The sequence below is a fragment of the Pseudophryne corroboree genome, chromosome 1 (genome assembly GCF_028390025.1).
Source record: "Pseudophryne corroboree isolate aPseCor3 chromosome 1, aPseCor3.hap2, whole genome shotgun sequence".
In the NCBI taxonomy this organism is placed as follows: domain Eukaryota; kingdom Metazoa; phylum Chordata; class Amphibia; order Anura; family Myobatrachidae; genus Pseudophryne; species Pseudophryne corroboree.
Genome location: NC_086444.1, coordinates 1,026,522,271 through 1,026,534,345, shown reverse-complemented (window position 1 = coordinate 1,026,534,345; position 12,075 = coordinate 1,026,522,271). Strand labels below are relative to the sequence as shown.

Here is a 12,075-nt window from a genome sequence, read left to right as displayed (position 1 = left end):
ATTCTGTATGTTCCAATGTTTGTTTCTCATTTTTACTGCAAGTTTTCCCCATATATATGGCACTTGTTGTAACAGTAAACGTTGGCATATTATAAATACTGCAGATAAGTTATGAGTACAATAATAAAAAAGTATGGACCAAATAATAGCGTCACTTTTTAAAATAGCCACTAGAGGTCCCCAAATAACCAGTTTTTCTTTCTGCTAACACAATTCAAAGAGTTGGTTATGATAGCGGTACCTTCTTTTAGCCTCCTCATACTGCAGGCTCAGCCTAACCTTTTCTGCCAGGTTTGATCTGCTTCTCATTCCAATCTGAATGGGTAAAAAAAAAAAAAAAACAGTTAAATCAGAAAATACATATACACCACATAATGAATATACATGTAAATTAATATAATTCTGTCAATGTAAATTATGAAATCTAAAAAAAGGAAATAAAAATTAAACTATGTGTATGGATTAAAATGTGTATTGGAGTTTTTTGAATTTTGAACTTGAATTGGTCATCAGACAACCTTTTCCACTAAATCCTTTTTACTAGATTTTTTGTGTCAATTCATATAGCTTTGCATGCAATTTTTCCATGGGAACTTTAAACTTCTCTATAAAATTGCTAAATGATGGGACAAGGTGTACATATATGCCATAAAATTCTATGTTTAGATGTTTATTTCTGGGTAGGCAGTGTTAATGTATGCTAGTAATTATCCAGAGTCACTATCAATTAACTGAAATAGTACTATAGAAATATAGTTTGTGAATATTAGTTATAACAGGGGTTCTCAAATCCAACCCTCGAGTACCACAAACAGGTCAGGTTTTGTGGATTTCTTTAATCATGCACTGTTGAGTTCATCTAATTTGCGATGAGCCGTACAGCCCGACATTGACTATTCGATGTGGCCGGAGCCCGGCCCAGCCAATATAGTCAATGTTGGGCTGCCTGCACAGTATATTTTTCCTTGCGATGCTGATCCCGCGGGACCGCGCATCAGCATCGCAAGGACTATACACGGGGTGCGATATGCACTATATTTTCTTACAATTTTTACTATATAGTCAAAATCAAAAGAAATATCGCACCGTGTGTACACACCTATACCCACTCCCACAGACAGAAATCCTCAAAACATGAGCCACTGTTTTATGAAATATCAAAGTGATAACACTGGTTACAAGTGATCAGATGTATTAGTATAGGCAGGCAATCTGGGGCTATTTAAAGAAATACAGTATATGGACATGGCCACTTTCATTTCCAAAATGTCATTCACCCTTGAGAGAGCATTTTATACAGCAAACTATTCTCTCTTCTGAGCAGGCTTCCACCAGGCCACAGAGAAATACAGTGTAAACTAGATCAACGTTTCCCAAACTATACCATTACAGTCCAGGTTTTAGGATATCCAAGCTTGAGCATGGGTGACTAAGGGGGACATGTACTAAGCAGTGATAAAAGTGGAAAAGTGAGCCAGTGGAGAAGTTGCCCATGGCAACCAATCAGCACTGACATAACATTTATAATTTGCATGCTATAAAAGTATACAGAGTAACTGATTGATTGCCATGGGCAGATTCTCCACTGGCTCACTGCTCCACTTTTATCACTGCTTAGTACATGTCCCCCTTAATTAGTACTACCCCTTTCTGATCAAAATCCTGGGTCCAACCCGCATGCAACACGGCTCCAGCTGTTCACACTGGACCTGGGTCTTCCGTTACCCGGGTCTATCTGACTTTACAGTGGGCACTTGGAGATGATGTCATCCCCCCAAGCACTACTGAGGGCAGCCATCCAGTGGTATACGTCACAACCCGGGCACCGTGACCTGGGTCACTCCAGTGTCCAACCCTGGTCACTACCCGGGTTGGATTGCCGAGTCACTGAAGCCGGGTTATTTTTCCTGGCCTCTTCCTGACTGAGCCGTGATCCGGGCCGACCCGGCAATAACCCAGGTTATTACGGCAGTCTGAAAGGGGTATAACTCAGTCAACTTGATAAAACCATCAAGCAATGACAAGCATGGATATCATTAAAACCCTAGACTGTAACGGGAGAGTTTGGGAAACTCTGGTGTACACAGCCTGTGGATTGATCTTCTCATCCTATTCCATAGTGACTGAAGAGTCTCTTCTATTGCAGCGAAACTGAAGGGACTCTTCTATTCCAGAGAGACTGAAGGGACGCTTCTATTCCAGAGTGACTGAATGGAGTCACTGACACCTGCAGGAGTCTCTCATCAGCTGAAAGAATTCCATAGGATCACTCTAGTAACAGCTATATTCAACATCCCATCCTAATACGGAATTTGGGAAACTCTGGACTACAGGAAGTAGCCCAGAGAGCCACCATTCTAGCCTTAGACCAGAGCTGTCAGTCTGCACTTGCTTGCTACAAGGTGCCTTCATCTACACAGAGATCCTCCAACATGACCCCTACAAAATGCTAAACTGATTAATTGATTAAATTATTACGACAGTAGATGACTGCAATCACAAATTAAAGAGAAAAGTCCTGGAGTGTTTTATACCTGGTGGAATGGATAATGTTCAGTGTATGTCTACACCTTTGTAAACTGGAAAAAAAACTGCCTAGGAGGAGAGAGCAAAGTGTGCAAAGTCACATGCTCTCTCCAAGGCTACCTGGTTCAGGTGGAACAACTATTTCTAGCTTAATGTGCAAGACATCATGTACAAAAGAAAAGAAAAACTCTAGAGGTCCTGGGTGACAGGCACTGAGAGAAATACAGCTTCAAATACATAAAACTAGGTCACGATGCAAGCTTGGCAATATATGCTGATGGAGAGGGCTGATTATGCATCTCATAATTTTTAACATATAACACAAAAGTTTAAAACCCACTTGGGTTAGTTGCATCTGATTTGTAAGTGGGCCCCTTTATAACAGCACACTACAGAACTGGCAGCACATTTATTTCTCTTGTTTTCAATGTTATTTTATTTTATTTTTTGTCATAAGGGACAACAAGATACAGCTCATCCATCCTGCGACATTGCCGCACGTGTACACTGGCTGCGGGTGCGACTTAGTACGCCGAGCACCCGCGATTGGCTCCATAGAACGCCTATGGTTGCTGGTGTGAATAAGACGCACGCGCACTGCGTGCGTGCGCACATCACTCCAAATGAATGGCACAGGCGGCTAGGCAAATGAATGAACGTGTCTACATCCGTAGGAACAAATTCCAGATAAAAGAGCACGTGTACACTCAAAATCCCTTAACTGATGCATGCAATGGGGGTAATTCCAAGTTGATCGCAGCAGGAATTTGGTTAGCAGTTGGGCAAAACCATGTGCACTGCAGGGGAGGCAGATATAACATGTGCAGAGAGAGTTAGATTTGGGTGTGGTGTGTTCAATCTGAAATCTAAATTGCAGTGTAAAAATAAAGCAGTCAGTATTTACCCTGCACAGAAACAAAATAACCCACCCAAATCTAACTCTCTCTGCACATGTTATATCTGCCTCCCCTGCAGTGCACATGGTTTTGCCCAACTGCTAAAAAATTTCCTGCTGCGATCAACTTGGAATTACCCCCATAGTACATTATAATGGCATTGTTCTATAATTGCAAGATCATTTCAGTTCAACAGATTTTTTAACATAATAGATTTTAATTTTTTTAAATAAAAGTAGGAACAACCATTATTGTGTCCAATTTATATATAAATAAATTCCAAAGCAGACCTAAAAAAGGACTCAGAAATATACAGTGGTTGTCGGTTTACTGTGGTATTTTGATGCTGATAAATTAGTGTTGTGGGGAATTTTTCAAGTAAAAATATAAATGGCTGGATTTGATAATGAAAGCTGGCCATAAGACTGCAGTATACATGGGTTGGGTACGGGATCCCAATAATCAGGATACAGACAGTCAGAATACAGACAGCAGCATCCCAATGGTAAGAATCCGGACACATTTTGGTAAACAGCATAACCATATCCCTTACCCTCCCTCTAGTGCCTGACCCTATCCCTCCCCCTCATACTCCCGTTTGGGATTCCGGCATTGGGATTCTGAGCGGTGTCTGTATTCTGGTGTCAGTCTTTTATTATCGCAGGCATCCTGCATTAACTCCCATACATACACAGCCCTTATTTTCCTTTCCTAAGTTACCCTGAAGCAATGTTTGGGGTTTTTTCCTTTCACACCTCACTGTAAACCGATTAGTTAAAGAAAAAATATGTATGATGGAGGAAAAAAATGGAAATCTCTAAATACGAAAATGCTGCACAACTCTGCTATTAACTACTTGGGTACAGGGTGCATTTTTACATCTACAATAGGTGATAGTGTCTGGATTTATAAACCAAATGGGAGGGAGGCGTCTCTTTCCATAAATAACTGATTAAATTGGGTTTGGTAGTGTGACAAAGGATCTTGAAGAAAGAATACAACAAATGGTATTCTTGCTGTTAAAACCGACATAGGACACAGCTGTTTTCATTGCCAGTACATGATTAAAGTAAATAAATAAATCCATAAAACAAGAAAATGTCTATGGCTGCAAATATCTAACAATAGGCATGAGAAATGCAGACGTTGCAGCAGCCACTACTTGCTTTACATTTATAATTAGCTAGTATAAAGGATGGTATCAGCGACAGTAGGGAAGTGCCCTCGAAAAAATAAGATTTTACTTACCGATAAATCTATTTCTCGTAGTCCGTAGTGGATGCTGGGGACTCCGTCAGGACCATGGGGATTAGCGGCTCCGCAGGAGACAGGGCACAAAAATAAAGCTTTAGGATCAGGTGGTGTGCACTGGCTCCTCCCCCTATGACCCTCCTCCAAGCCTCAGTTAGGATACTGTGCCCGGACGAGCGTACACAATAAGGAAGGATTTTGAATCCCGGGTAAGACTCATACCAGCCACACCAATCACACCGTACAACTTATGATCTGAACCCAGTTAACAGTATGACAACGTAGGAGCCTCTGAACAGACGGCTCACAACAAGAACAACCCGATTTTTTTGTAACAATAACTATGTACAAGTATTGCAGACAATCCGCACTTGGGATGGGCGCCCAGCATCCACTACGGATTACGAGAAATAGATTTATCGGTAAGTAAAATCTTATTTTCTCTAAACGTCCTAGTGGATGCTGGGGACTCCGTCAGGACCATGGGGATTATACCAAAGCTCCCAAACGGGCGGGAGAGTGCGGATGACTCTGCAGCACCGAATGAGAGAACTCCATGTCCTCTTTAGCCAGGGTATCAAATTTGTAGAATTTTACAAACGTGTTCTCCCCCGACCACGTAGCTGCTCGGCAGAGTTGTAATGCCGAGACCCCTCGGGCAGCGGCCCAGGATGAGCCCACCTTCCTTGTGGAATGGGCCTTGACAGATTTAGGCTGTGGCAGGCCTGCCACAGAATGTGCAAGTTGAATTGTGCTACAAATCCAACGAGCAATCGTCTGCTTAGAAGCAGGAGCACCCAACTTGTTGGGTGCATACAGTATAAACAGCGAGTCAGATTTTCTGACTCCAGCCGTCCTTGAAATATATATTTTCAATGCCCTGACAACGTCCAGCAACTTGGAATCCTCCAAATCGCTAGTAGCCGCAGGCACCACAATAGGCTGGTTCAGGTGAAACGCTGACACCACCTTAGGCAGAAAATGAGGACGCGTCCGCAGTTCTGCCCTGTCCGAATGGAAAATCAGATATGGGCTTTTATACGATAAAGCCGCCAATTCTGACACTCTCCTGGCTGAAGCCAGGGCCAGTAGCATGGTTACTTTCCATGTAAGATATTTCAAATCCGCCGATTTGAGTGGCTCAAACCAATGGGATTTGAGAAAATCCAAAACTACATTAAGGTCCCACGGAGCCACTGGGGGCACAATCGGGGGCTGTATATGTAGTACTCCTTTTACAAAAGTCTGGACTTCAGGAACTGAAGCCAATTCTTTCTGGAAGAAAATCGACAGGGCCGAAATTTGAACCTTAATGGACCCCAACTTGAGGCCCATAGACAATCCTGTTTGCAGGAAATGTAGGAATCGACCCAATTGAAATTCCTCCGTGGGGGCCTTCCTGGCCTCGCACCACGCAACATATTTTCTCCAAATGCGGTGATAATGTTGTGCAGTCACCTCCTTCCTGGCTTTAACCAGTGTAGGGATGACCTCTTCCGGAATGCCTTTTTCCCTTAGAATTCGGCGTTCAACCGCCACGCCGTCAAACGCAGCCGCGGTAAGTCTTGGAATAGACACGGTCCCTGCTGAATCAGGTCCCGTCTTAGAGGTAGAGGCCACGGATTTTCCGTGAGCATCTCCTGAAGTTCCGGGTACCAAGTTCTTCTTGGCCAATCCGGAGCCACGAGTATCGTTCTTACTCCCCTTTGCCGTATATTTCTCAGTACTTTGGGTATGAGAGGCAGGGGAGGAAACACATACACTGACTGGAACACCCACGGTGTTACCAGAGCGTCCACAGCTATTGCCTGAGGGTCTCTTGACCTGGCGCAATACCTGTCCAGTTTTTTGTTGAGGCGAGACGCCATCATATCCACCTTTGGTTTTTCCCAACGGTTCACAATCATGTGGAAGACTTCTGGATGAAGTCCCCACTCTCCCGGGTGTAGATCGTGTCTGCTGAGGAAGTCTGCTTCCCAGTTGTCCACTCCCGGAATGAACACTGCTGACAGTGCTATCACATGATCTTCCGCCCAGCGAAGAATCCTTGCAGCTTCTGCCATTGCTCTCCTGCTTCTTGTGCCGCCCTGTCTGTTTACGTGGGCGACTGCCGTGATGTTGTCCGACTGGATCAACACCGGCCGACCCTGAAGCAGGGGTTTTGCCAGGCTTAGAGCATTGTAAATCGCTCTTAGCTCCAGTATATTTATGTGAAGAGACATCTCCAGGCTTGACCATACTCCCTGGAAGTTTCTTCCCTGTGTGACCGCTCCCCAGCCTCTCAGACTGGCATCCGTGGTCACCAGGACCCAGTCCTGTATGCCGAATCTGCGGCCTTGTAACAGATGAGCACTCTGTAACCACCACAGAAGAGACACCCTTGTCCGTGGCGATAAGGTTATCCGCTGATGCATCTGCAGATGCAATCCGGACCATTTGTCCAGCAGATCCCACTGAAAAGTTTGTGCGTGGAATCTGCCGAATGGGATTGCTTCGTAAGAAGCCACCATCTTTCCCAGGACTCTTGTGCATTGATGCACAGACACTTTTCCTGGTTTTAGGAGGTTCCTGACAAGTTCGGATAACTCCCTGGCTTTCTCCTCTGGAAGAAACACCTTTTTCTGAACCGTGTCCAGAATCATTCCCAGGAACAGCAGACGTGTTGTCGGGGTCAACTGAGATTTTGGGAAATTCAGAATCCACCCGTGTTGTTGCAGCACTACTTGGGTTAGTGCTACTCCGTCCTCCAGCTGTTCTCTGGACCTTGCCCTTATCAGGAGATCGTCCAAGTAAGGGATAATTAATACGCCTTTTCTTCGTAGAAGAAACATCATTTCGGCCATTACCTTGGTAAAGACCCGAGGTGCCGTGGACAATCCAAACGGCAGCGTCTGAAACTGATAATGACAGTTTTGCACCACGAACCTGAGGTACCCTTGATGTGAAGGGCAAATTGGGACATGCAGGTAAGCATCCTTGATGTCCAGGGACACCATAAAGTCCCCTTCTTCCAGATTCGCTATCACTGCTCTGAGTGACTCCATCTTGAACTTGAATTTTTGTATGTACAGGTTCAAAGATTTCAGATTTAGAATAGGTCTTACCGAGCCGTCCGGCTTCGGTACCACAAATAGTGTGGAATAATACCCCTTTCCCTGTTGTAGGAGGGGTACCTTGACTATCACCTGCTGAGAATACAGCTTGTGAATGGCTTCCAATACCGTCGCCCTGTCTGAGGGAGACGTTGGCAGAGCAGACTTTAGGAACCGGCGAGGGGGAGACTTCTCGAATTCCAACCTGTAACCCTGAGATATTATCTGCAGGATCCAGGGGTCCACCTGTGAGCAAGCCCACTGCGCGCTGAAATTCTTGAGTCGACCCCCCACCGTTTCTGAGTCCGCTTGTAAAGCCCCAGCGTCATGCTGAGGGCTTTGCAGAACCCGCGGAGGGCTTCTGTTCCTGGGAAGGAGCTGCTTGCTGCCCTCTCTTACCCTTTCCTCTGCCTCGGGGCAGATATGACTGTCCTTTTGCCCGCTTGTTCTTATAGGACCGAAAGGACTGCGGCTGAAAAGACGGTGTCCTTTTCTGTTGGGAGGGGGTCTGAGGTAAAAAGGTGGATTTCCCGGCCGTTGCCGTGGCCACCAGATCCGATAGACCGACGCCAAATAATTCCTCCCCTTTATACGGCAATACTTCCATATGCCGTTTGGAATCCGCATCACCTGACCACTGTCATGTCCATAAACTTCTTCTGGCAGATATGGACATCGCACTTACTCTCGATGCCAGAGTGCAAATATCCCTCTGAGCATCTCGCATATAAAGAAAAGCATCCTTTAATTGCTCTAAAGTCTGTAAAATACTGTCCCTATCCAGGGTATCAATATTTTCAGTCAGGGAATCCGACCAGATCACCCCAGCACTGCACATCCAGGCTGAGGCGATGGCTGGTCGCAGTATAACACCAGTATGTGTGTATATACTTTTTAGGGTAGTTTCCAGCCTCCTATCAGCTGGATCCTTGAGGGCGGCCGTATCAGGAGACGGTAACGCCACTTGTTTCGATAAGCGTGTGAGCGCCTTATCCACCTTAGGGGGTGTTTCCCAGCGCGCCCTAACCTCTGGCGGGAAAGGGTATAATGCCAATAACTTTTTTGAAATTAGCACTTTTCTATCTGGGTTAACCCACGCTTCATCACATACATCATTCAATTCCTCTGATTCAGGAAAAACTACAGGTAGTTTTTTCACCCCCCACATAATACCCCTTTTTGTGGTACTTGCAGTATCAGAGATATGCAAAGCCTCCTTCATTGCCGTGATCATATAACGTGTGGCCCTACTTGAAAATACGTTTGTTTCTTCACCGTCGACACTAGATTCAGTGTCCGTGTCTGGGTCTGTGTCGACCGACTGAGGTAAAGGGCGTTTTACAGCCCCTGACGGTGTCTGAGACGCCTGGGCAGGTACCAACTGGTTTTCCTGCCGTCTCATGTCGTCAACTGATTTTTGTAATGTGCTGACATTATCACGTAATTTCATAAACAAAGCCATCCATTCCGGTGTCGACTCCCTGGGGGGTGACATCACCATTATCGGCAATTGCTCTGCCTCCACACCAACATCGTCCTCATACATGTCGACACACACGTACCGACACACAGCAGACACACAGGGAATGCTCTATTGAAGACAGGACCCCACTAGCCCTTTGGGGAGACAGAGGGAGAGTTTGCCAGCACACACCCAAGCGCTATAATATATATATATGGGAACAACCTTATATAAGTGTTGTATCCTTATAGCAGCTTAAATATATAAAATATCGCCAAAAAAAGTGCCCCCCCTCTCTGTTTTACCCTGTTTCTGTAGTGCAGTGCAGGGGAGAGTCCTGGGAGCCTTCCTCACAGCGGAGCTGAGCAGGAAAATGGCGCTGTGTGCTGAGGAGAATAAGCCCCGCCCCCTATTCCGGCTGGCTTTTCTCCCGGAGTTTGAGATATCTGGCAGGGGTTAAATACATCCATATAGCCTCAAGGACTATATGTGATGTATTTTTTAGCCATAAAAAGTATTATACATTGCTGCCCAGGGCGCCCCCAGCAGCGCCCTGCACCCTCCGTGACCTAATGGTGTGAAGTGTGTGACAACAATGGCGCACAGCTGCAGTGCTGTGCGCTACCTTCATGAAGACTGAAAAGCCTTCTGCCGCCGGTTTCTGGACCTTCGATCTTCAGCATCTGCAAGGGGGGTCGGCGGCGCGGCTCCGGGACGAACCCCAGGGTGAGACCTGTGTTCCGACTCCCTCTGGAGCTAATGGTGTCCAGTAGCCTAAGAAACCAATCCATCCTGCACGCAGGTGAGTTGAACTTCTCTCCCCTAAGTCCCTCGATGCAGTGAGCCTGTTGCCAGCAGGACTCACTGAAAATAAAAAACCTAAAACTTTTTCTAAGCAGCTCCTTAAGAGAGCCACCTAGATTGCACCCTGCTCGGACGGGCACAAAAACCTAACTGAGGCTTGGAGGAGGGTCATAGGGGGAGGAGCCAGTGCACACCACCTGATCCTAAAGCTTTATTTTTGTGCCCTGTCTCCTGCGGAGCCGCTAATCCCCATGGTCCTGACGGAGTCCCCAGCATCCACTAGGACGTTTAGAGAAACTGAGGAGTTAAATTTGCAGTATGTGACAGAATATACAGGATTACTCATCTGAACCAGCCCATGCCATGGTAGTATAGAACCCGGCAGCAGTAGTTTTGGCACTGATCCCTTTGCAAAGGTGTAGCAAGTGCTGAAACTGCTGTTAGGTTCTACACTACCATGGCATGAGCTGGTTCAGATGAGTAATCCTGTATATTCTGTCACATAGTGCAAATTTAATGTCTCAGTTTTTCAAAGGCACTTCCCTACTGTCGCTGATACCATCCTTTATACTAGCTAATTATAAGTGTGCTTTTTTTTCCTGTGTTTTTGGTGTGCTAGTTTGAAGCTAGATAACCAACTTGTTGTGGTGAAGATTACATCTATTTGAAACCATGCACCCTCCTTCTTTGGACATGTTAGTGTGTGCGTTCATCCTACATCATTAAATATTATTTCTCTAACGTCCTAGAGGATGCTGGGACTCCGTAAGGACCATGGGGAATAGACGGGCTCCGCAGGAGATAGGGCACTTTAAGAAAGCTTTGGATTCTGGGTGTGCACTGGCTCCTCCCTCTATGCCCCTCCTCCAGACCTCAGTTTTACACTGTGCCCAGAGGAAAATGGGTGCACTGCAGGGAGCTCCCCTGAGTTCTCTGCCTAGAAAGCATTTTTGTTTGGATTTTTTCTCTATTTTTTACAGGGAGCACTGCTGGCAACAGGCTCCCTGCATCGAGGGACTGAGGAGAGAGGGGCAGACCTTCTTAAATGATAGGCTCTGCTTCCTCGGCTACTGGACACCATTAGCTCCAGAGGGGGTGAACACAGGTTCGTCCTGGGCGTTGACTCCCAGAGCCGCGCCGCCGTTCTCCTCACAGAGCCAGAAGAAAAGAAGTCAGAAGACGTCTCAGGCGGCAGAAGCCTTCAGAGCTTCACTGAGGTAACGCACAGCATTGCATTGCATCACACACTCCGGTCAATGTAAGGGTGCAGGGCGCAGGGGGGGGCGCCCTGGGCAGCAATATAAACACCTCTCTGATGGCAAAAGACTATATACATGTACAGGTGGGCACTGTACATGTATATAAAAGAGCCCCCGCCATTTTTTAATAACTTTGAGCGGGACAGAAGCCCACCGCCGAGGGGGCGGGGCTTCTCCCTCAGCACTCACCAGCGCCATTTTCTCTCCACAGCACCGCTGAGAGGAAGCTCCCCAGACTCTCCCCTGCTTTACACACGGTGAAAGGGGGTTTTGAAGGAGAGGGGGGGGGGGGGGCACATAATTGGCGTTTTATTACTACACAGCGCTACTGGGGAAAAGCATTCTGTGTTTCTTTCCAGGGGTATAGTCCTGGGGTATGTGCTGGCATACTCTCTCTCTGTCTCTCCAAAGGGCCTTAAAGGGGATACTGTCTTCAGAAAAAGAGTTTCCCTGTGTGGGTGAAGTGTGTTGGTACGCGTGTGTCGACATGTTTGACGAGGAAGGATCGCTTAATGTGGAGGGGGAGTGCTTGAATGTCAGGTCGCCGTCGGCACCGGACTGGGTGGATATGCTGAATGTCTTAAATGCAAATGTAAATTTACTGCATAAAAGGTTAGACAAGGCTGAAGCTAGGGATCAGTCAGGTAGCCAGACCATGCCTGTCCCTGTGGCGCCAGGACCTTCGTGGTCTCAAAAGCGCACCATATCCCAGGTCGATGACACAGATACTGACACAGATACTGACTTTAGTGTCGACTATGAAGATGCAAAATTACAGCCGAAGG

The 12,075-nt window shown here is 46.3% G+C and overlaps 1 protein-coding gene across 1 annotated transcript in view; it reads right to left on the bottom strand.

Moving 5' to 3' along the window:
- Nucleotides 1-12,075, bottom strand: part of WWC2 (WW and C2 domain containing 2) — a 214,134-nt gene that overhangs the window by 181,303 nt on the left and 20,756 nt on the right. Inside the window, exon 3 of the mRNA XM_063920687.1 lies at nucleotides 242-315. Coding sequence (XP_063776757.1) covers nucleotides 242-315 — 74 coding nt within the window. The remainder of the gene's footprint in view (nucleotides 1-241; nucleotides 316-12,075) is intronic.